The sequence below is a fragment of the Bufo gargarizans genome, chromosome 1, assembly GCF_014858855.1.
Source record: "Bufo gargarizans isolate SCDJY-AF-19 chromosome 1, ASM1485885v1, whole genome shotgun sequence".
In the NCBI taxonomy this organism is placed as follows: domain Eukaryota; kingdom Metazoa; phylum Chordata; class Amphibia; order Anura; family Bufonidae; genus Bufo; species Bufo gargarizans.
In genome coordinates this window covers 44,497,061-44,523,072 of record NC_058080.1, presented here as the reverse complement: position 1 = coordinate 44,523,072, position 26,012 = coordinate 44,497,061, and the positions used below count along the sequence as shown (strand labels likewise).

At 40.9% G+C, this 26,012-nt stretch overlaps 1 protein-coding gene across 6 annotated transcripts in view; it reads left to right on the top strand.

Moving 5' to 3' along the window:
- The window catches only part of CTNNA2 (catenin alpha 2), a 1,975,930-nt gene that overhangs the window by 1,751,958 nt on the left and 197,960 nt on the right, over positions 1 to 26,012 (top strand). For all 6 annotated transcript variants that reach the window (XM_044295267.1, XM_044295273.1, XM_044295260.1 and 3 more), the window contains 3 exons: positions 5,826 to 6,026; positions 10,083 to 10,234; positions 11,320 to 11,433. In XM_044295267.1, the coding sequence (XP_044151202.1) occupies positions 5,826 to 6,026; positions 10,083 to 10,234; positions 11,320 to 11,433 (467 nt within the window). The remainder of the gene's footprint in view (positions 1 to 5,825; positions 6,027 to 10,082; positions 10,235 to 11,319; positions 11,434 to 26,012) is intronic.

Genomic DNA, 26,012 nt, shown 5'->3' with positions numbered 1-26,012 from the left:
ATTAATACAGAATGCTTAGTACAATAGGGCTGGAGGGGTTAAAAAATATAAAATAAAAAATAATTTAACTCACCTCATCCACCCGGCTTCTCTTCTGTCTTCATCTTTGCTGTGCAGTAGGAAAAGGACCTGTAGTGACGTCACTGCACTCATCACATGGTCCGTCACATGATCCATCACAATGGTTATGGATCATGTGAAGGACCATGTGATGAGCGCAGTGACGTCATCAAAGGTCCTATTCCTAAGAGAAGCCGGGCTGTGCTAACAAGTGGAATAAGGTGAGTTAAATAATTTTTTCTTTTTTTTTAACCCCTCCAGCCCTATTTTACTAAGCATTCTGTATTAAGAATGCTATTATTTTCCCTTATAACCATATTATAGGGGAAAATAATAAAATCTACACAACACCTTCTGTGTAGAAGTCTGGGTTCGGGTCTGGGTACCAAACATGCCGATTTTTCTCACGCGCGTGCAAAATGCATTACAATGTTTTGCACTCGCGCGGAAAAATTTTGCATTTTCCCACAGCGCACTGGCATCTTGTCCGGCCCAAAAACATGACGGCCGTGTGAAAGAGGCCTAACTCCTACCGGCTTACCCGCACGCACGCCAGCTACCGGCAGGAGCGGCATTACTACACCGCTTCAATGGAATAAGGATTTTGCCTGCTACATACCATCAATAATAGCGGGAACATCGGGACGGCTGTAAACATGGATGTATAGGTGAGAACACTTCACACGTATTTATATTGGTTGCAGATACATACTCTTGGCATATTTAACATACTGATATAAAGAAGACTTTTTTTTTCAGCGCAGGGATCCACTTAAACCCTAATTGCCTAAATAGGCAGATTGTTGTGAGTCCGGGCAGGGTACTTACTTGGATAACCAGCAGCGACTCCCTGGATTAAAACCAGGGCAGTAAAGACACGTAGGGGACAGGAACTAGCGGCAGCGCAGAGTTACTTCTATCAATTCTGTATAATTCCAAATTCATTTGTGGCGAATCGTGTAAAAAAAAAAACGGCTATTTCCTGGCTGCAGAGAGCCTTTATAGTGGTGTAGAACACTGTGCCTTGCAGTAACACGCATAGGGAGTCTGCTGTGGTAGTAAAATAATACTGTAAGTCAGTATGACAAGCAGATGACAGGCGTCGCTCTTAGAATCACTGCACACTTTGATTATTTGGGCAGTTATGGGGCCAGAACTGACCAAATAGCTCAACTGTATATATATATATACCCCTTTATAGCAAATGGAATCCATTGGGCTCCGGTGGTGCTGGATCTATTTTAATATTCAGTTCCTATACCGGAATGGAATACCGGATGTAGAGATGCGCGAATCTTCCTAGATTCGGTTTCTTTCGGATTCAACACATTTTTCAAAAAGTTTGGTTTGGGTCCGAATCTATTTTTTCCAAACCAAAGTTACTCCAATTCCCCTGGACATTGATATATAATCCCCTCTAAGCCTCTAAAACACAGATTTTTAATGAAAAGCTCATATCTCTTTTCATATTTTTTTTTTACAAATTCTTGTTATTTCCGCTCACCTGTCCCCCCGCTCTGATACACCGCCAGGTGTAACTGTATCTACTGCAGTTATTCCTTAACCGCAACTGACTGCAATTACCTCCCACCTGGTGGTGACAGAGCACTATGGATTGCTTATGCGCTGGGCGCCGGTTTACAAGATTCAAGAACATATTGGGGTTTGATTCGGTGCCTAAAATATCTGAGATTCAGAACAAATCTCTGAATCTGTGAATAGATTTACTCATCTCTAACCGCAATCTAGCTGGATGTTTACATACTTCAAGACTTTATTAAAAATGGCAGCCGCCATTCCAGTATGAGAAGAGCTTTACCATCTTGAATGATTAAAGGGTACCTTAAAGGGGTTGTCTCACTTTAGCAAGTGGCATTTATCATGGGGAGAAAGGTAAAAGCAACTTATTAATGTATTGTGATTATCCATATTGCTTCCTTTGCTAGCTTGTTTCATTTTTCCATCGCATGATACATTTCTCGTTTCCATGGTTATGACCACCCTACAATCCAGGAGAGGTGGTCGTGCTTGCACATTATAGTAAAAAAGCACTGGCCTGTCTGGTGCCCAGGACCGTGGGAGTGTGCATAGGCTGACGCTTTTTCCTATAGTGTGCAAGCACGACCACCTCTCCTGGATAGTAGCGTGGTCATAACCATGGAACTGATCAGTGTATAATGCAATAGAAAAATGAATCAAGCCAGCAAAGGAGGCAATATGGACAATCACAAAACATTAGTAAATGCCTGGTATTAACTTTCTCTACGTGATAAATGCCACATGCTGAAGTGAGACAACCCCTTTAAGTTCTGTTGCCAACCAGATCTTACTCGAGGAGATATGCTGCTAGAAGTTAAAGAAAACGTCATGGCAGGGAGAGTACTTGCTTCAGTTGATTAAATTACCAAACGTGGTCAGGAGTTTCTCCTGGTTGCCTCTACCATCTTCTACTGTCACTTCTGGAAGGGATAGACAGTAAGATAAGGGAGATACCCTTCAACACTTTCTTCAAGGTCAAGCAGAAGGTCCTCCTTTCCTAAACTCCATATAATAGTAAAAATAAGCAATCATTTCCACTTTGTGCTCCTCCCCATCACCTCAACCGGGCTCGAAATGTGAGAAAAGTCAAATAATGGTTTATTTATTCAGAAATAGGGATATCTTTGTAATTACACTGTCTCCTCATGCTTTATGACAAGAGAACCGTCAGCAATGTAACTTGGACTGGACTCAAATGAAGTATGGTGTTGAGTTATGGTGTGTCCTAATGTTTGAGTGGGTGATATCGAACCATAATTAACTATGTCTACAAACATTTATTAAGATCTATAACTCAATCTCTTCTGCATTTTCTTTCTATTGCACATTACGGCGTACATTTGCTGAAATTATTTGAGTTGTCATTCGTTATGTTATGATAAAGCAGATGCATGCTGACTTATACGCTTCAATTACCTTCTCCGGCTCGCTATCTGCCCAGCATTTAGCAAAAGCGCTGAAAAGCAATTGGCTAAACAGCCGAAAGACACTGGTAGCCTGCCATCTTGTTACTCTCATTTAACAGAAAATTCATTTCACATCCAATTTTAGAAAACCTTAGGAGAGAGTGAAGTCTGGTCATTTTATTAGCCATGCCCTCGGAATCAGGATCAATGGTAACGTCCAAGCCAATTTTTTTTTATTTTATTTTTTTTCATACGAACCGCTTGCCAGTTTTAACAATTTTTTGCATAACCCTTTTTAAATTGTATCGATCGTCGTAGATAAATGGGAACATTCATTTTATTGAAGTTTTCGGCATAAGCAAATTGAACCAAACAAATTCATATCATCAACAGCCATCGTCAGATCTAATCTCTAGATGCGGGAGGTCAATATTCATTTGGTGTTAAGGAATAACAAAATCAGAGAGGGAAATATTAGTTTGGAGGAAAGAAAGAAAGAAAGAAAGATATAAATACAGACAGCAGATAAATAAATGTGAGGTAGACAGATAGATACTAAAGATAGATAGATAGATAGATAGATAGATAGATACTGAAGATAGATAGATCGATAGATAGATAGATAGATAGATAGATAGATAGGAGATAGATAGATATGAGATAGATAGATAGATAGATAGATAGATAGGAGATAAATAGATAGATAGATAGATAGATAGGAGATAGATAGATAGATAGATAGATAGATAGATAGATAGGAGATAGATAGATAGATAGATAGGAGATAGATAGACAGATATGAGATTGATAGATAGATAGAATAATTTAGACTGGAAAATTTTGTACATTAGTAAAATTTAGCCCCCCATTCCCACCTTCTTGTTATATTCCTGACATAATTTTTATATAGAAAAAAAAAAGAAAAGGAAAATGCTCTTCACTTTTCTGACTTTTTCCCAACTTCAATGTCACAAAAAGTCGTATTTATGACAGGACACATAAATACGCTGATAAATCCCCTCCCCATAACAGCTATAATTCATCTCCTTCCTTTTACATTGTACATGATAAAGCTGTCTGTCTGCATTCACCACTAGAGGGAGCTCCGTGCTTAGCAATTTATACAGTTTCCACTGTAATTAATGGAGGCTGTAAAAATCTCTTTCACTGATCTCCCCCTTGTGGCAGCTGCTACAAATAGCTGTTGTTTTATGTTGGGGACATAAAAATGAGTTCAGCGCTGGCTCCAGCTTCCCCCATAGCAGTCACATGGCCTGTCTCCATCTAATATAGAAAGCTGAGTGTATGTATGTGTGTGTGTATATGTATGTCCACTAAAGGAATCCGCACCGTCGCATTTATAGTCACGAAATTTGGCACACAGGTACATCAAGTGTCCGGAAAGGTTTCAGACAAGGTCTCAGCTCTTTAGGACGTACCGTTCCTGATACATTCCCCAACAATGCAAATATGGCACATTACATGACCTACATTAGCCAATAGGAGCCGGCAGTTCTTTCTCTTCATATCCCAATTGCCATACAAACGGTCACATGTCCCTTATCAGCCAATAGAAGCTCATAGGTCCTTAGTCTCCACATACACACAGTTTTACTCCAGGTTTCCATAACAACCCAGCCATTTTTCTTCACTGCTGTAGGTCAGCTTTAAAGGGGCAGGGCACTGTGGATGACACTGTTAAGGGAGAGGAGTGCTGTGGAGGTCACAGTTAAGGGGGCAGGTAGGTGGCCATTCTGGCCACCCTCAAAAGATGGACTTAAAAGCCCCGACCCCAGGTCTTGCTAAGCCACGCCCTGACCCAGTTAGGCCACGCCCCTCCCACTCCGCATCCGGATTGAAAAAATGAAGGTAAAAATCAACTTCTGCCAGCTGCAGGGGTGGGAGGGAGGGTGACTTTCCCCCTGCAGCTCATACTCAGACAGCACAGTGCTGTTGTCTGAGAGTGAGCTGTTCAAAAGGACCTCCCTTTGTCCGTCCAGGCCCTGCGCCAGATGGAGGATAGGGAGTCTGAAAGTCGAACTGTCCGGCTTAAAACTGGACCTCTGGCCACTCTAGGGGCAGGCTGCTATGGAGGTCACAGTTAAGGGGACGGTCCTCTATGGAGGTCAGTGTTAAGGGGGAGATTGCTGTAGAGGTCACTGTTAAGGGGGTAGGGTGTTGTGGAAGTCACATTTTAAGGGAATGGAGCTTCCGGAGGTTACTGTTAAAGGGGTATGTAATTGTGGTAATCAATGTTAACGAGACGGGGTACCGTGGAGGTCACTAATAAAGGGGAGGCCGCTGTGGAGGTCACTGTTAAAGGGGAGGGTGCTGTGGATGTTACTGTTAAGGGGGCAGGCCACTGTGGCGGTCACTGTTAAAGGCGCAAGTGCTGTAGAGGTCACTGTTATAGTGGATACTGTCAATATCTTTTAACAACACACAAACATTAAATGAAATAGATGAAATATACCCGTGCAAAGCCGGGTCCTTCTGCTAGTGGTAGATGAAATCGAGTGAGCGGACAGCTTGATCAGATTCCTAAGAACATTCTAAGAAGCTCTGGATTTTTCTATCCTTCTTGAAAACAACACTAGGATATTATAGAATACAATAACATTCTCTACATGCTTTCCTTGGTTCTCTATATTCTGAAGTTTGCCTCTTCTCCTTCTTGACATTATATTTTCACTTAAAAAAAGGGATCATTCAATTTTTGTGAAAGTACGGCTTTAACCCTTTCCACCTTGTTCGCTCATGAACCTATTACCTTGTAAAACAGAACAAGAAAACAGGTGTCTGTATTGATCTTTCTTGTAGAAAACCACATACTGGAGGACGTCAACAAGTGTGTAATTGCTCTACAAGAGGGGGATGTGGACACGTTGGATAGAACTGCGGGCGCTATTCGAGGCCGTGCCGCCAGAGTGATCCATATCATTAATTCTGAGATGGAGAACTATGAAGCAGGAGTCTACACAGAGAAAGTTCTAGAAGCTACAAAGTTACTTTCGGAAACTGGTAAGTAGATGAAGTTAGATATGAATTTTCTCACCACTTTTGTCCATTATTACATTTATATGTTTTTATTGCCAAAATATATTTTTTCCTGTGAACGGGAGCTTTACTATATGAATACAAACTCGAGTCTGAATATTAAAGATAGTAGAAGAAAAAGATATTCATGGACTTGTGTCCTTCCTTATAATGTACAGCTACTGAAAATCTCCTGCCTTAAAGGGAATGCACCATCAAAAAATTACCTGTTATTTAAATCAAGTGTTTGTGTTGAACATTTTTGAAGAAATTTTGGTGGGTATTTTTAATTTTTCATGCCACCATCTACATTTTAAAAGAGTCCTCATATTCTGCTGTTTTTGCACTAGTCCTAATAATAAGCACCACTTCTTGGTCTGTACAGCTCACTTTTTAGCAGTTATCTCATTATCACCACAGGCAAGATCACAGATATCACCTGTATATATATAACACATAATCCACCATTCACGGTAGGTGATATTCCATCTTATTTACTCCCTACTGACAACTGCACAGGTCATATGCCTAGAAATCTTTCCCGTGGACGTCAAAGAGGTCTCATCCTGTCCACTGTGTCTATAGCCTATGGTGACTGCTACAAAGCATATCTCTAAATGCTGTTAAGCACAGCTCAGACAAGATGGCCGCCCTCTAGTCATATTCAGGAAACAGAATAAAAACTATCTATAATCAGAAGATAAAAAAAAATAATTATAAAAAAGGATAGGTGCCATTATCTAATTTTACCTGGCAGAAAACAATTATAGACAACACATTCCCTTTAAAACATGTGTGAGGTCACATGAACATTAAAGGAGTTGTCCCATCTTGGACATATCGCCATTCATTTCAATAAGACTTCTGAAAATAGTCGAGTGCGTTGCTTGCCTATTTTCAGCACTCCCATAGGAATGAATGGAGAGCAGTCGCGCATGTGCAGTGCGCCCTCCATCACTTTGTGCGCTCCTTCTAAGGATAGGTGTTAATCCCAGAGGTGGGACCCCTAAGATGGGACAACCCCTTTGAAGGGGTTATTTCATTATAACTATTCTATACTTTATTCAGAAGTTCCATTGCAAAGCATGCTGCATTGAGGTCTCTGATCTCGAAATAGGCTTGAAGACAAGATACAGCCAATAGTGCAACCCTTTATTGACCTATTACAGTCATGCCCTCATTTATTGTAAGCAGTCTTCTATGTCTCTGTTACCAGGGATGGATCTTGACTGACAACAAGCAGTGGACTGTAAATTACATGATTTTACAGATTTTTTACATGGATTCAGGCAGTTACACCATTCTCTATTAAATGAAGTACAGGGACTCTTTAAGATATGATTTTTTGTGCCAAAAATACACTAAAATGTTGGCACAAAGTAACTCAAGCAATAGGTGATGGAAATGTAGACAAAAGTGTCTAAGGATGGACCAAATTTATCATCCAGCATCATTTTCTGGCATATCTTTGGATTGACCATCTAAATTTACACTAAATTAGAGGATTAGTAATCTGTCTCAGTCATCCCTTCTTTGGCATAAATTCACTGTTATTTTATCAAAGGCAAAAAGGCCAAATAAAATCCCAAATCTTTGCAATATTTGAAAACCATAGGAATCAAGACATACACTCCACTTCTCTTCCCCCATGATTAATTTTTATTTTATTTTTTTGTTTTCACTTGAAATAATATCCTGTGACCATCATTAAAGTTATTATCTGCTATCAAAGAGAGTGGCTAATTGCAAAAGTAGTTGCCCGAGGACTCTTTTCTTCTCTCAGACCTTTAAGAAATAATTGTAGTAAGTTTCAGTACAAATATTAATTGCATATATTTTAATCATGTTGATGTCTGTTTCCCTGTGATATACACTGCCTGTCCAAAAAAAGTCACCACCTGGATTTAACTAAACAAATAGTTATGAGCCTCCTACTGGATAATTACTGCATGGGCGATTATCTTTCAGCTGGCAACAAGTTATTTAACCCCAAATGGTGCAATGAGTTGCTTCTCATTTCTTAAATAGTGATGAGCGGCAGGTCCCATATTTAAATTTGCGATATTTCGTAAATATGTAAAAGAATATTCATCACATATTCGCAAATATTCGTATTCGAGATAATTTTGCGATTGCGAAAAATCTGCAATGTAAAAATCGTGTAATGCAAAGTGGGTCAAAAACAAGTATATAACACTATAGAATATAGTGCTATATATTAGTTTTTTTAGAATATTCATATTTTTTTTTTCCATCTGAAGTGAACAGTCTTTGTCCCACAAGTAATTTAAGCAGGGGGGAATCATGACTTCAGATGGAAAAAAAAGATTTTTAGAATATAGTGCTATATATTTGTTTTTAGAATATTCGTCATTTTTTCAATCTGAAAACATGATTCCTCCCTGCTTAAGTTGCTTGCGGGCCAATGACTCATTGGCCCACAAGCAAGAAGCAGGGAGGAATCATGTTTTCAGATGTAAAAAAAATGACAAATATTCGATATAGGGAATATACAGTTTAGCACTATATTTGAAATATTCGCGAATTTGCGATATTCAAGATAAATATTCATAATTTGAATATTCGTGCTCAACACTATTCTTAAATAACCATGTCGAAAGACACATCTCGTGGTCGTGGAAAAGATGTTAGTCTGTTTGAGGAATATTTTTGGTGGCGACTTTTTTTTGGGACGGGCAATGTACATAAACAGATCCTTGATAAATAACATATAAGACTAAATTAAAGGAGCTTTCCTAACTGGGCAGTCTTTTTGGAATAATAATCATAGATCTGATGGTTAAAAATAAAACCTCAGATGACTGACTGATAAATTCAAATGAATGTATGACCACAGTGGTAAAGTGAGAGATGGCTATTTGTAAGGGTGTTCTTCCATGGCTAATAAAAAGAGGTTTCTGGGCAAAGAACCTTCTCTGATCATATTTATAGTCATGTTCAATAGACCACATGGACAGGGCTGATCATTTGAGTCAACCCCTTGTCTGGATTTGAAAGCCCATTTCAGTAGAGATTTCTAAGTTAAAGGGGTTGTCCCACAAAAAAACTGGACATCTATTAATTTGATATTTGCTCTGATTTTAACAAAAAAAGTTGTGTCCAAAGAGGATATATATTTAAAATTGTCTGAGGTTACAGCTGACCTTCCACTTACCTAATGAAGAAAATATCACTTACAAACACTTAGATTAGGCAGAGTGGACAGTAGAGAGTCATTGCAAAGAGTGTCAGTCATTATGGAGGACTCAACACGTCCACATATCTCATATATTTGAAAATGAAAATTCCAAAATGTATCTATGGAGTTGCAGAGATAGCAGTGACAATCAGGCCCTGGTCATCAAGCATTTCATCTTCGAAAACCAAGTGTGATTGACAGCAGGTCCTAACTTAGAAAAGAGGTTGTGCAGTCGGGACAACCATTGAGCTGGAAATGATAGCATCAATTTAGTAATCAGTTTTCAATGATCTATATTCCAAATAATGCTAAGAATATTTTTTTTTACCTTCACGTACTTTTTCCCAAATTACCTACAAAAAAGAAATGAAATGAATATTTTGTCAGGTAACGTAATCATTGACTTAAATCTTTTAGCTTATGAAAACAGGTCATGAAGTAGAAAGACTAAAGTTGTATGTATGAAACTCGAAAGTCAATTTCTTTTAAAGTCTCCTTTATGTTAATTTCCCCGGGCAATGTTGTTTAGTATAAATTGTTTTTGATGTGTTATAGACAGCGTCCTACTCTCAAAGCTTTACATCACAAAAGGTAAGGTTAATCTTTGTTTTTGATTTAAGCTAAAGTTTTGAAGTTCCTCTTATAAATCAGGCCCTGCTTCAACTTCACATTTTTCCTTTCTTATTTCAGAAATGTTCAAATTGGTATAGAAGGCCATGACATATAGCAGTGTTTATTTAAGTCTCCAGGGTCTTTGGGCTGAGAGACAGCTGGTCAACTCCACTAAAGTTATGGTGCCTAATATATACTAATGTTTTTCCATTGTCTTATTTTTTTTTCAGTTATGCCTCGTTTTGCTGAACAAGTGGAAATTGCAATTGAAGCTTTGAGCACAAATATCCCACAAACATTTGAAGAGAATGAGTTCATTGATGCTTCTCGACTAGTTTACGATGGTGTGAGGGACATCAGGAAAGCTGTACTCATGATAAGGGTGAGAATGATTTTTATTTTTTTAACGGGGTTGTCCGCTTTTTATATTGATGACCTATCCTCAGGATAGGTCAGAAAAATCAGATCGATGGGGGGCCAACTCCCAGCACTCTCTTTGATCAGTTGTTTGAAGACAAAGCAGCGCTCATACAAGCGCTGTCTTCTCTTTAATTTCACAACCACAAGGGTGAACAGGTGTGATTACAACTAAGGCATCCCATTCACTTCTATGAGACTGGTCCATCCTGTTCACATAGAAGGGAAAGGGGACATAACAGTTATAATTAAACTTGCTCACTGCTGCAATTGTGACGGTGAGCAGGTAAACAGTGAAGAGAAGGCAGCACTTGTACGAGGCTGCGTTCTCTTCAAACAACTGATCGGCTGGGGTTCTGGAAGTCAGCCCCTGGCTGATCTGATATTGATGACCTATTCTGAGGATCGTTCATCAATATAAAAAAAGCGGACAACCCCTTTAAGATCATTACAAGCTGGTGAAGCACAAGGTCAAAGACTTGAAGTCTCTCTCAAGATCATCATCTTGATTTTCTTTACATATTTTCTCTATGGAAAGGGAAACCTTGCCAAAAGGCCACCACATTAAGAAGACCACTATCCATTTTAATCTAGGTGAGACTTTTCAGTGCCAAATATTCAATTTTGATTTGAATATCTGTCACTAAAATTCTAGCTTACATTAGAATGGATGGTGGTCTTCTCAAAGTAGTGCTAATATATAGGCACCTACCATCTCTAGAAAAACTTGTTTATTGCAATTTTGGATAGAGGTGCTACTGTTCAATATACGGTAAAAACTCCATGCTTGTTCATGTTGTTTCACAGTGAGTCAAATGTTGAGAACCTCAGGGGGTCCATTAGTTCCTTGGTAACCTAGAACATTGGTTTCCTAGCTTGGACTTCTACTGTTGAACCATGTTATTAATTTATATTATATATATATATATATATATATATATATATATATATATATATATTGGGTTTCATGCTTAGGTACATTGTAATAATTTTAAGTAAGTAAGCAGAATGCTTTGCACCCACATTCAATTTTTTTTTCTTTTCTTAAAGACTCCTGAAGAATTAGAAGATGATTCTGACTTTGAACAGGAAGATTATGATGTCAGAAGCCGAACAAGTGTGCAGACAGAAGATGACCAGTTGATTGCTGGACAAAGTGCAAGGGTATGTTCTTAATGAATACTAGATGTTTCTATTGGATTCTATATTTTTGTGATGTATCCACCTACAAAATGTAATTTGTGATGTAAATTATGGGTTTTATGGTAGTGTTGGTTTTAGAAGTTGTTGGGTAATAGTAGTGCGTACGATGTTAGTCATCAATAGAGACAGGAAAAAATAGTAAATTATACTTTTTATTGGGTAACTGAATGTATCAAGGGGTGCATTCGAAGGGTCTTTTTTTCTTAGACCATCATCAATCAGATGGGAGAAGCCAAGGCAATTCCCTCTGTAGCATTAAAGGGAATCTGTCAGCTCAAAAACACCCTGCAAACTAGCACAAGCGGTGTATAGTGAAAGTGATGCTGAGTCCGATTATGTCATTTATACCTTTATACTCACTTGCATTTCAATGCTGGTGTCCCACAAACTTGTAGTAAAATGCATTGAGAAGACTCCTTCTTGAGTCCTCTCCATTGTTTTAAGTCCCCTTAATGTGCTTTACTGCTGGCTTGCAGGAGCACAGCATTGAAAGTATGAAGATAAAAAAATATAAATAAATTGGACTCAGCGTCATTGATAGTATACACCACTTACTCTAGTTTGGGGGGTGTTAAGGAGCTGACAGATTCTCTTTAAATACTGGTCATTCAAGCATTGCCATACCAGGCCACACATAAAAGGAGTTTGCAAGCATTAAGAAAGTCTGCCATGCTATGACAGCAGTGGCTTTTCTCATCAGGTGTAGTGTAAATATGAACTTTTATTCTGCCAGATTTTGCTCTTGCAAGTGCCTAGGAGTCAAAGCTTCAAGTCTTCTCTGCTCTCTGATGTCAGTAGCTATACAGTCCCTCCCCTCTGATATGAGTAATAGCTGTAGCATCTAACAAGGACACCAGTACATTTGTCACTCCAAGCAGAGGGTAAGAGCTGTGATGCAAATCAATACAGAGGGTACTTCACAATAAAACTTGTAAGAGAAGAACCTGGCTCCATAAATGTTCATATTCACACTACTCCTGGTGAAAAAAGCTCCACAAAAGGAATGTTTGTGCAGCTTCCCAAGCCCCTACCCAATGCTATCAGCAGTAAAAAATGCTAATAGGCTCCCTTTACAGCTGGGACATCCTCTACATTGTGTACATGCCCTTAAAGGGTATATGGACAGGACAATCCTGATGGAGCAACCCTTTAAGGATTTAAGCATGTTTTCTAGTGGTTTAGCATAAAAACTAAGGCCTCTTTCATATTATTATTATTTTTTTAAACAGGAATCAGTTTGCTTATTTATTTTTAATAAATAAAAACCGATTGTTTTAACATTTTTATTTTGAAACAAGCCAAGTGATCCATGATTGGTTAACTTTTTAGACAAGGGGTGTGTCAATTGGAGGACAGTCATGTTTCTTCATAGTTTTTTTTTTTTTTACAAATCAGTTAAACTGATTGAAAAAATGAGAACTATTTTATGCAATAAGTGTAACTGATCTTCCTATTACTCTCAATAGATTTTATTTGCCTGATTGCTTTTGTAAGTGCTGCATCATCTTTTTTGGCTGGATGAAAAAGCACAGACATCTGCATTTTCCAAACTAGTAAAAAAAATGACAGGAATGCAGAATAGACAAAACAGATGTGTATGTTCAGTATCCGTTTTTTTTTTCTGTTGAATATGTATACAAGAAATTCACAAATGTATTTTTGGGAATCACAATTTGAGCAGAATTTTAAAATAAAAAAATGTTCAGGAAATTTTTTGAGAGAGTGATGGAGCTTGCTCACCTCTAGTATTTATAACCACCATATTTTTCCCTTTATAAGACGCACCTGATGATAAGACGCACCCCAGGTTTAAGAGGAGGAAAATAAGAAAAACCTATTTTTCATCAGACCTCATATCAGATCAGACCCCCATAAATACCAGGACATCGGATCAGACCCCCACATCAGAAAATCACATCTGACCCACATATTAGCCGTCCATGTCAGACCCCATCAGACCTTATATCAGCCCTTTATTTCAGACCCCTATCAGACCTCAGATCAGCACTTAATGTGAGACCCCCATCAGACCTCAGATCAGCCCTTTATTTCATACCAGACCTCAAATCAGCCCTCATTGTCAGAACCCCCATCAGACCTTATATCAGCCCTTTATTTCAGACGCCCATCAGACCTCAGGTGAGCCCTCAATGTGAGACCCCCATCAGACCTCAGATGAGCCCTCAATGTGAGACCCCCATCAGACCTCAAATCAGCCCTCAATGTGAGACCCACATCAGAACTCAGATAGATCCTTTATTTCAGACCAGACCCCTATCAGACCTCAGATTAGCCCTCATTGTCAGACCCCAATAAGAGTTCCTTGCCATAACCCCATCAGACCTCAGATCAGCCATCATTGTCAGACTCCTCATAAGACCTCAGATCAGCCCTTTATTTCAGACCAGACCTCAAATCAGGCCTCATTGTCAGAACCCCCATCAGACCTTATATCAGCCCTTTATTTCAGACGCCCATCAGACCTCAGATGAGCCCTCAATGTGAGACCCCCATCAGACCTCAGATGAGCCCTCAATGTGAGACCCCCATCAGACCTCAGATGAGCCCTCAATGTGAGACCCCCATCAGACCTCAGATCAGCCCTCAATGTGAGACCCACATCAGAACTCAGATAAGTCCTTTATTTCAGACCAGACCCCTATCAGACCTCAAATTAGCCCTCATTGTCAGATCCCCATCAGACCTCAGATTAGTCCGCATTGTCAGACCCCCCAATCAGAGTTCCTTGCCAGAACCTCCATCAGACCTCACATCAGAATAAAATAAAAAACTTCTCTTACCTCTCCTGAGTGATGGCTCCTCTCCATCTACTGCAGCAGTCACACTCCTATGTCTTCTCCGGCCGCGCTGCACTGTGACCTGACTGAGTGCAGTGTCAGGTCATAGCATGTGCACTACGTCCTGACGCTGTACGGGGTCAGGACAGTGCAGCGCCGGGCCCAGGAATGAAGACCGGGAGTGTGAATATTACAAGCGCTTGCAGCTCTTCACTTCCTACTCCCGGCACCTAAAGCATACTAGTAAGCGCTTCCATAATGGAAGGGCTCACTAGTATTCGCTTTATAAGACGCACAGCCATTTTCCCCCCACTTTTGAGGGGGAAAAAGTGTGCCTTATAAAGCGAAAAATACGGTATATAACAGTTCCACAAACATTCTACACAATTAGTAGATTCTAACAATCTCACAGTACAGCAGAAATGGTTAGAGATGTTCACACTTAATAGACAGGTAATGAACTTGGTACAAGAAAGTAATGCAATGATGTAGCAATAGGGGGGATAGAATTTTGTTGTCCAAATGTCGTGAAAAAACAGAAGTCTCATCAGCAGTTAGAGTATTGAGCTTACAAGACATTAAACAATGGCTATTATCACTGTCTGACCACCTTTGGGAACAGTCATACATCTCAGTAGCAATAATAATCAATGGGCTGTGAAGTGGGAGTTGATGTTGACATTCGGTCTACTATCTCAAGATTCTGAAAGAAGGACAACCCAAGGGTCCATGTTTTAAGGAATTTACTATGACTCCGGAGGTCAAATGAGCAAATTTTCTCAAATCTTGCTATCTGGGCTACTTTCTTTACCCAGTGGGATTGTCAAGGAGTGTCAGTTTTATGCCAGTACAATGGAATCATAGCCTTAGCTGCCAGGGACCAACTTAAACCAGAGAGGTTTATTACACGAGTTTGAATTGGGTCGGTGGATGAAAGTCAGAAAGACTAAGTGGAGATTTATTAGTGTTAAGCGAAGCAAAGTATTCAACGCAGAATTCAGTCCAAAGTTTAGGAAAACTTTGAAATGCAACAAATCCAAATGTCCTTGCGCGTCGTGGTAATGAATCAGGTTTTCCTAACATGGCAGCTGCACGTGTTACAAAGTGACACTAAGTGTAGAGTAGACAAGTCCGAGAATGAAAGATCACCCATAATGCCATGCAGCCAGCCAATCCGCAGATAGTCATCTGCTGTGATGTCAAAGCCATAAAAAAAAACTCATCCCGCACAGTCTCTACCATTGTCCTGTGAACTGAGTATAGGGAGAGATGTGGCAAGTGCTAGGGACAGTGTTGCTGAAAATGATTACTAGAAAAATGTAATACCAATAAGATGGAAACCTTTATTATTCCAGTGCCAGCGTGCCAACCAATACCATCCAGTCTGCACCCCTCAGGGGGTCCAGGCTTTAAAGATGACCATCCTCATCTTTTGCTAGCTGTTTTCCTAGAAAAGTCAGCAAGATTCAGAGAGAGACAGGAGGAGATGGATGTTCCTGATGACATATTCTCATCAATATTAGATGATGGGGCAGGAGAGCGTTGGGGTTGGAGAAGTAGGTATGCCAGAGCTGATTAATATTCAGTGTTTACGGTCAAATAACCTGCAGGAGATTGCAGACAAAAACAGCAATAATCTGAATATTGTCCACCCACCTAACCAGCCAAACCCCATACCAACCAACAGCCTAGGCTACCAGCGCCGTACATGTACAGCACTGGTGCGATGTGTAAACATGACGCCCGCTCGCACGTGCAGCGGGCGTCATGGGTGGCAAATGAAACAGCAGAGACCTAATGCTGATCGCGGTAATTAAATGCTTTAGATGCCATGATCAAGTGTACCTAAATGCTCAAAAACCCAGAAGCTCGTGCTTCCAGGCTTCCTACCTATGCCCTGTGTGTCCAATCCGGGCATAGGTAGTTGCGCTGAATACTGTAAACCTTACTGAGTAGGCCAACAGTATTCAAACTGCAATTCTTATTTTGGCCACCAGATGGCAGGCCAGGATAAGAATGGAGCAAAAGTGAGCAAAATAAGTTAATAATAAATTCCTGATAAGCCAAAATTTAAAATTAAAAAAAGTAATAACCCCATATATGAGGCACATTGTGATCACAAAAATTATAAAAAAAATCTATAATAGTTTAAATCACCCCCCTTTCCGTATAATTAAAAATAAATACCTAAATAACAATAAATATAAACATCATGGGTATCACTGCAACCGAAAATGCCCATACTATGGCTGATTTGCCATTTTTTCATTGCTTCTCTTACCCTAAAAAAATTAATAAAATGCTATTAAAAAGTCGCACATACTCTAAAATGGAATCAATTAAAAGTACAGATTGTTCCGCAAAAAACGAGTCCCTAAACAGCTCAGTAGACATAGGTATAAAAAAGTTATGCGGGTCAGAATATGGTGAAATAAAAAAAAAAATCTCAAAGTTTAAATTTATTTTTACACTTTTTAGACATAAAGAACCTATACATATGGGGTATCATTGTAATCATACTAACCCATAAAATAAAGGGCATGGGTCAGTTTTGCCGTAAACAAAATGCTGTGGGAACAAAACCCATAAAATGGTGGGGGGATTGCTTCCCCCCATCATGTGCCAGTAATAAGCCCCCCATCATGTGCCAGTAATAAGCCCCCCATCATGTGCCAGTAATAAGCCCCCATCATGTGCCAGTAATAAGCCTCCCATCATGTGCCAGTATTGAGCCCCCATCATGTGCCAGTAATAAGCCCCCCATCATGTGCCAGTAATAAGCCCCCCATCATGTGCCAGTAATAAGCCCCCATCACGTGCTAGTAATAAGCCCCCATCACGTGCCAGTAATAAGCCCCCCATCATGTGCCAGTAATAAGCCCCCCATCACGTGCCAGTAATAAGCCCCCATCACGTGCCAGTAATAAGCCCCCCATCATGTTCCCCCCATCATGTGCCAGTAATAAGCCCCCATCATGTGCCAGTAATAAGCCCCCCATCATGTGCCAGTAATAAGCCCCCCATCACGTGCTAGTAATAAGCCCCCATCACGTGCCAGTAATAAGCTCCCCATCATGTGCCAGTAATAAGCCCCCATCACGTGCCAGTAATAAGCCCTCCATCATGTGCCAGTAATAAGCCCCCCATCACGTGTCAGTAATAAGCCCCCCATCACGTGTCAGTAATAAGCCCCCCATCACGTGCCAGTAATAAGCCCCATCATGTGCCAGTAATAAGCCCCCATCATGTGCCAGTAATAAGCCCTCTATTATGTGCCAGTAATAAGCCCCCCATCGCGTGCTAGTAATAAGCCCCATCACGTGCCAGTAATAAGCCCCCCAATATGTGCCAGTAATAAGCCCCCCATCATGTGCCAGTAATAAGCCCCATTCATGTGCCAGTAATAAGCCCCCCATCACGTGCCAGTAATAAGCCCCATCACGTGCTAGTAATAAGCCCCCATCACGTGCTAGTAATAAGCCCCCATCACGTGCCAGTAATAAGCCCCCCATCACGTGTCAGTAATAAGCCCCCATCACGTGTCAGTAATAAGCCCCCCATCATGTGCCAGTAATAAGCCCCCCATCACGTGCCAGTAATAAGCCCCCCATCATGTGCCAGTAATAAGCCCCCCATCATGTGCCAGTAATAAGCCCCCTTCATGTGCCAGTAATAAGCCCCCATCACGTGCCAGTAATAAGCCCCCATCACGTGATAGTAATAAGCCCCCATCACGTGCCAGTAATAAGCCCCCCATCATGTGCCAGTAATAAGCCCCCCATCACGTGCCAGTAATAAGCCCCCATCACATGCCAGTAATAAGCCCCCATCACGTGCCAGTAATAAGCCCCCCATCATGTGCCCCCCATCATGTGCCTGCAGCCTATCAGAGGAAGGGGAAGGGACCCACCTCTCCCTCCCCTGCCCCGCCTCAGCACAGGCAGATGACTATGGAGATGAGCGCAATGGAAGCGCTAATCTCCCTGTGCCCGACTGTGGTGGCTCACTTGGGGGGGCATTTTAGTTGGGGAGGCACATGAGGGGGCAAAGCGTGATGTAGGGGGGCCGTGGCCCCCTCTGCCCCCCCCCCCCCCTGGCGACGCCACTGTCTACAGTGGGGAACAACATAAAAAATGAAAATAATTCTAATGAATCAGAACTTTAATAGATATATTTTAGCAATTTGACACTAAAAGATATTTTGGTTATTTTAGGTCAGACCAGGCTTACGATATAGTTATAAATAGTGAGGCCTCTTCTACACAGTCAGTGTTTAGTCAGTGATTTCCATCAGTGGTTTAAAACCAGGAATGGAGCCTACACAGAAATAAGGTATAATGGAAAGATTTGCACCAATTGGTCCATATGTGGTTACATTTCTGTGTCCTTATTAGTTTTAATTAGCAACAATACGCCTTTCAAAAATGAAGGGTTAAGGGCATCTATATTCCGACTAATCATCCTAAAAAGGACAGCCCCACATAGGAATCTACTAAAGAATACCCTACTCCAGTGATGACTAACCTTGGCACTCCAGCTGTGGTGAAACTACGACTCCCAGCATGCTCCATTTATTTCTATAGAGTTCTGAGAGCAGCCAAGCAAGGGGGGCATCTTGGGAGTTGTAGTTTTACCACAGCTGGAGTGGCAAAGTTAGCCATCACTGCCCTAATCTGTCTGATTTTCACAAAAAGCAAATATAAACAAGTATCATATACCCTTCTGCATTCAAAAAATACATCACAATTTAAAGAGCCTCTGTCAGTAGGATCAATTCTATTAAACCAGGTATACTACCTGTTAGAGTTGATCCTGATGACTGTAGTGTTATCTGTCTTGTGTTTATCAGTTGCAGGGATCCCAAAAAAGGGCTTTTATTCTTTAGACAAATCAGGGCTTCAGTACATCGGGGTGCTAGAACCCAGCACTAGAAAGCTGGGGGGGCTGAGGTTCACCTAGGGGCAAGGACCTGCTCCTTGGTGCACTGAAGCCCTCATTTGCATAAAGAATACATTTTTTTTCCTAAGGAACACTGCAACCAATTTTTGAAAGACAAGTATCATTTATTCTTCAAAGTCAACCCTACCAAGCAGTCTGGTTTAATAGGATTGATCCTGATGAAACATGCTATTTAAAGGAGTTATCTGGGTTCAGAGTTGAACCCGAACATATCCTAATCTTTCTCCTTCAGGCCCCTCTGATATGAGCATCATATGAGCATCAGAGCATTTCATGCTCTGATACTCTCCCTTGTCCTGCTCTGTATCATGCAGTGCAAGGGCTTTTTAGTTTATATCAGCACACTGCTAGGTGGAGGCTTCCCGGTGATGTCATCGGCTCTTATGGACAGGCTTTAGTGCTGCCCTAGCCATTTTACAAGCTAGGGCAGCGCTGAAGCCCTCCCATTAGTGCCAGTGACATCACCAGGCTCACTGCTGGTGGAATCCTCCGCATAGCAGTCCTTATGGAGAGCCCGGTACATCACCTGATCTCCAGAAAATGCCTTTTCCCTGCACGAGGCAAAGGAGAGCATAGGAGCTTGAGACTGCCTGGGTGAAAATGGGGATATGTCTGGGCTCTGAACCCGGACAACTCCTTTAATCCTGATCTTTATCACGTTGACTGGTCGATATCAGGATTGGATTATGTTGTATTTTTTTGTATTTAGCAGGTTATATGATACCTGATTACGTATTTGTCTTTCGTGAAAATAGGTGTTTGTTACAATGTTTCTATGCAGGGTCATCCTTCTGATTACTCTGCTTTTACAAGGTTAGCACTCTAGGGACACACCACAGTGAGGTTCTACTCTAACCCTGTTGTCTTCACCTCTGTTTCTCTCGACCAAAGGTGAAGGTATTGTTATCCTCATTGTATTGTTTTTGGATTCTCACTTTAGCTAGTAGCCTCAGGAAACTAAATTGGTGTTCACCTGTTTCATTTTTCATGATCCTAGGACTCATCAATATATATTTCCGGCCAGAAAACCTTTTGGATGTTTTTAGATTTTATGAGCTAAAAAGTTCTGCATTATGTTATGTTGCTAATCAGTGGCAGCATTTCTTTTATGATGAATAAGTCCTTATCGGACCTCGGTGATTGTACTCGGTGTACTTTCAGCATATAAAACCATCACACGAATTAAGGTCTTTTATATTTAAAGTGTAACTGTCATATTTTTTTCAATTGTCTAGTTTATTAGAGCTAGGCATGTATATCTGAGTTAGTCTGGCAATGATTGTCCAAAGATCTTTAATTACCTTATAATAAAAGCTTTGATTAATGTCCCCGTCCCTTTCCACTGCTCCCTTACAAGACAGTTGCCAGGGCTTGTCTGTCTCTGGATAAGAAGACAGGAAGACGGAGGGACGGCCCTTCACACTGCATGGCTGCATTAGGCTTCAGAGTTAGGAGGCGTGTCTCTCATTAATTCAATCTGATTGGCTGGCAGGGAGCTACTGGTCACAGCAAGTGTGTATGGGAAATGAGGGAAAGCAGCTTTGGCCTCAGAGAACTGGCAGAGGAGCCATCTTGAGAAGGTCTTTATATTGTAAATTTTTAAACAGCTGTAACTAAGGGAAAAATTCAAGGAAAACAGTGGTATGTGAAGAAACTAAAGATTGCTTTATGCATAATGCTGCTGCAGCAGTAACATATTCTAAAATGGATTTTTTGATGAAAACATGACAGTTACCCTTTAAGTCCATCAAATGTCTCTATATAAAGATAACGAACATAATAGTAAACTACTTCCACATTAGGGTTATTATGGCCAACCCAATTTTTGTTTTTAGATATTTTATTATTTAAAACAAAAATATGATAAACGGGAATTCATGTGGAGAGTGGGGCCATTAGTCTGGAGAAGCTATGAGCAGAGGTCCACTTTTATTAGAGTTCAGAAGTTTTTATTATTTGAGATTTACTTTAGTAGATTAATTGCATTTTCGGGTTACTTTGTGTTCTTTTAGTTACTAACAAAATTAATCATTAAAAAAGGAATCTCTTTGAAAAGAAGTCAAGGACATTTTTCAGAAGAGTACATTTTTTGTTAGCATGAGATGAAAAACATATTTATTTTCCAAAAATGTTGTTCTTAAAGGGAGTCTTTCACCTAATCTGAGCGTTTTAGACCGCTCAGATCAGGTTATAGACTCTTTAACCCTCATTACGATCATACCTTTGTCTTATGTGTCCCTCGCCCAGATAATGAAAATAATACTTTTTAAACTTATGCAAATTACCTTCTGAAGGTGCCCAGGGGCGGCGTTACTGGGCGATGTGCCCAGAAAAACACACCTCCAGCCGGCGGACGTCACGAGCGGCACCAGAGGACGGCGGGCTGGGAACTGGCCAGCACCTGCGCACTGCTCTGCCCATTATGGGCAGAGGAACATCCTTTCATATTGCGCATGCGCCGGCCGGCTGTCTTTAGTTGGCCGGCGCATGCGCAATATGAAAAGCTGTTCATCTGCCCATAATGGGCAGAGCAGTGCGCAGGTGCTGGCCAGTTCCCAGCCCGCCGTCCTCTGGTGCCGCTCGTGACGTCCGCCGGCTGGAGGTGTGTTTTTCTGGGCACATCGCCCAGTAACGCCGCCCCTGGGCACCTTCAGAAGGTAATTTGCATAAGTTTAAAAAGTATTATTTTCATTATCTGGGCGAGGGACACATAAGACAAAGGTATGATCGTAATGAGGGTTAAAGAGTCTATAACCTGATCTGAGCGGTCTAAAACGCTCAGATTAGGTGAAAGACTCCCTTTAAAATGCAAGTAGAAATGAAGTGCTACAGAGGAGGTAAATAAGTGTCCACGATAACATGGAGTCAATGGATATTGCCTTTTTCTGAACCTTATTTTACAGGGGTATGTTTTCTAATGAAAATAACTGAATGGTGTCATAGGCAGCCAAAAGTTTTCAAACTCTACCAAATATGGGCCTAATGTTGTGCCTTTGACACATTTCTAGAAAAAAAGTATGAAAATGTGGTGCCAGTACTATGTGATGGAGCATGACCATTAGACATATGACAGTTCAAGGGGTTGTCCCACAAAAATATAGTCTACCAGCAACTGGATCTGAATACTTTTGTATTAGCATATAATTAAAAATTTTGTTTAGCCGCTGAGTTATGCAGTAAATTGTATCTGTATGGCAACCACTGCTGCTTGATTTTTTTCTTATTTCTCTGTCCATCTCTCTGAGGTGGTCACACATACTCAGTTCCATTCTTCAACTGCCACTAGCATTATCTACTGCTAAAAGCTGTCATAGTTACAGGTACCTGCCCCTTGAGAAAGGATACACCCCTTGAAAAAGGGCATGTCCCCAATAAAGGACACAGCTGCCAGCTTGAAATAAATCTAGCATAACAATTGGAGCAATGAATAGGAAGATCTGTGGATTTATGTGAGGTACAGGCCTGGTTCCAGCTTTGTTAGAAAGAGATTGTCATGCACAATGTGATGTATGATTTAATTTACATTATTTTTGCACCCAAAATGAACCAAGTAATGAGAAATTTTAATCTCTTTTTGGAGAATAGGCTACACTTTATTGCAGGGCTGTTGCTAGGTTCTCAAAAGATCCGGGGCACGAGCCCCAATAAATATGGCCCAATTTTTTAAGTCGAACCTCCCCCTGCACACTGCATTTTACTGCTATACAGCAGCACGTACCTCTCACATCCAGGGCCTCCTAGGTGATGTCTCCTCTTATGTAGATCTTCTATGTTATCATCATCTTCTTCATTTGGTCCGGACAGCTTCTTTCAGCCATGCCTTGTCTGCAGAGTATGACACACAGCTTTCTCACTTTTCTATCATCATCCCCCAACCTGGAGTCCACACAGTGATATCCTGCTGCTCGCTGTGCACCCTAATACCCCCAAATAGTACCCTGAAGAAATATTAGTGCCATTGAGATAGTCCCCCCAATAGTAATAGCGCTCTTCAATATCCCACCAATAGTAATTCCCTTCTAGAATGCCCTCATTAGTAATACTGCCCTCTACAGTGCCCCCAACAGTGATAATGCTTCCCAAGAGTGCCTCCATTAAAAGAAGAGCCCTCCAGTATTAATAATGCCCTCACAGAGATCCCAGTAGAAATAAAGCCGCTATTTGTTCCCCTAGTGGTAATAAAGCTCTCTACAGACCACTCAGTAGTAATAACGCCCCCATAGTGCTCTTAGTAGAAATAAAGTGGATTTATAAGACACTTCTATAGAGTCCCCAGTAGTAATAAGAATTCCTAAGGTCCCCTGGATTTAAAATGCCCCTACAGTGCCCCCAGTATTTATATCACCCCCTACTGTTGTAATGCTCACCCTGAAGTGCCCTTAGTATTTATATTGCCCCCTACTGTTATAATGCTCGACCTGAAGTGCCCCCAGTATTTATATCACCCCCTACTGTTGTAATGCTCACCCTGAAGTGCCCCCAGTATTTATATTGCCCCCTACTGTTATAATGCTCAACCTGAAGTGCCCCCAGTATTTATGCCTCCTGCAGTGCACCCTGTAGTTATATTCCTCTCTTTAGTGTTCTCAGAAATTATTATTCTTTAGCCCCTCCACAATACAATCCTATGTAAATAACATTATTTCCTTCCCCCCGCCGTAGAGTCCCATGTAAATAACATCACACCATCTCTGCCGCCTTCAAAAAACAGTCCCATATAATTAACATCCCTCTATAGCTACAGCCCCCTTCAAAATACAGTCCCATGTAAATAACATCACTCCCTCCCCCAGCTGCCATCAACATATAATCCCATGTAAATAACATCACCCCATCACCAGCCACCTCCAACACAGTCTCATGTAAATAACATCACTTCTTCCCACAGTCACCATCAGCATAAATTCCCATTTAAATAACATCAACCCCTTCCACAGCTGCCTTCAACATGCAGTCCTATGTAAAAACCACTGTCCCCTTGACACATAGTCCCATGTAAGTAAAATCACCCTGCCCCAGCCACCTCCAACATGCAGTCCCATGTAAATAACAACACCCCCTCAACATTCTGTCCCATATAAATAATATCTCTCTCTTCAGCCCTAACATACAGTCCAAGTTAAATAACCACAACTCCCAGCATTACTCTGCCTCTCACACTGAGTATCTATCCCTTCACTTACCGCTCCTCAAGTAGCACCTTACCATAACTTCTTCCCCAGGACTTCTCCTCTTCACTGCTGAGCGTCGTCCTCTCCTGCAAGTGAAGTCATTGCAGGTCCTCAAACAATGTCTTCAGCATTGATCACATGGACTGTGATGTCATCACAGTTCCTTCAGCTCTTTCAGTGCATTAGATTCAATTGCCGTCCTGAGGATTTCAATACAGTTGTGTCTAGCAGGCAGGCAGGACATTCAGGGCCTGGGACAAAACTTCAGTGGCCCAGGCCCCAAATGTTTTAACCTTGCAAAGACCCTGCTTTTGTGAAGACTAAGGGCTTAATTGCATGGCACTGGGGCTTATATGCACAAAGTCTATGTCATGGATCCATCCGAAAAAAAGCAATGGAGGCAGCATATCCGGTAAAAAAACCCTTTATTGGGTCCAGCCAAGTGAACTTGACGTGCAAAAAAGTAGTGACGTTTCGGCCGCTTCACAGCCTTTATCAAACAGGCTGTGAAGCGGCCGAAACGTCACTACTTTTTTGCACGTCAAGTTCACTTGGCTGGACCCAATAAAGGGTTTTTTTACCGGATATGCTGCCTCCATTGCTTTTTTTCGGATTCATCATGAGGGAGCCCTAAAGAATCTTGGACTCCAGGTGGGCTGTTGCATTCCGGTTGACCGTGAGATCTGGTGAGTGCGATTCCAATACTTTATTGTTTATGTCATGGATCCATACAGTATTTCTGAACAGTTGTACAAGCTCTAATGAACTCTGAGTGTATGGAGATATTCCTCTGTGTTTTTCTTCTATCTGAGAATACCTCCTTTCACACGGAATCCAAGGGGATATAGTTAGTTTTTGCTTATCAATAGAATCCATATGGAATATAATTGTACACCTCCATATTAAATCAGATATCAGCATACAGACATATGACAAAGAGCTCATGGACCTCTATGGGAACTATATGAAGGTTCTGCTGCCACTGCATCCCTATTTATACTCCTACTGAGTTGATGCTATCAACATTTATTTCAGTGCCTGATATTACATTTTTGTCCACCTTTATCTAAGCTCGAATTTAGTTAAAGTTGTATTCCGAGACCCCCAAGCTTAAATTAATTTAAGTCCAGAAATCATTCAACATTAAAATTGAAGTCACTCACTGAGGCTTTATTTCAGCACTGAGGGTCCTGTCCCCTTTGGTTCTGGTTTCCTGTGGACTGACGTCTCATCCATCATCATGTAATTTAATGAACATGTGCCCCTCGCAGACACTTCACCTTTATGGCCAGTAAATGGCTGCAGCAGTAGATATTGATCTATCCTAAGAACAGGTCTCGAAAACCCCTTTAAGGACTCCAGTTTCTCATGAAACCAGTTCAGTACAATTCTGTGACGTGCTTAAAAAATCATTGACCTTAGGCTGAAATGCACATCACCACCAGTAGGACACATATAGCCTACACCTCTTCTGAAAGAGTATCACCAAACCATGTGTTTTGTAAAAGCCTGGTCATCTCATGCAACACATCTCGGGGATATGTTAAGCCAAGAAGAAATACAAGGTCAAATCTATCTGTCATTATTTTATATGTAAGAAGAGTAAGTATTG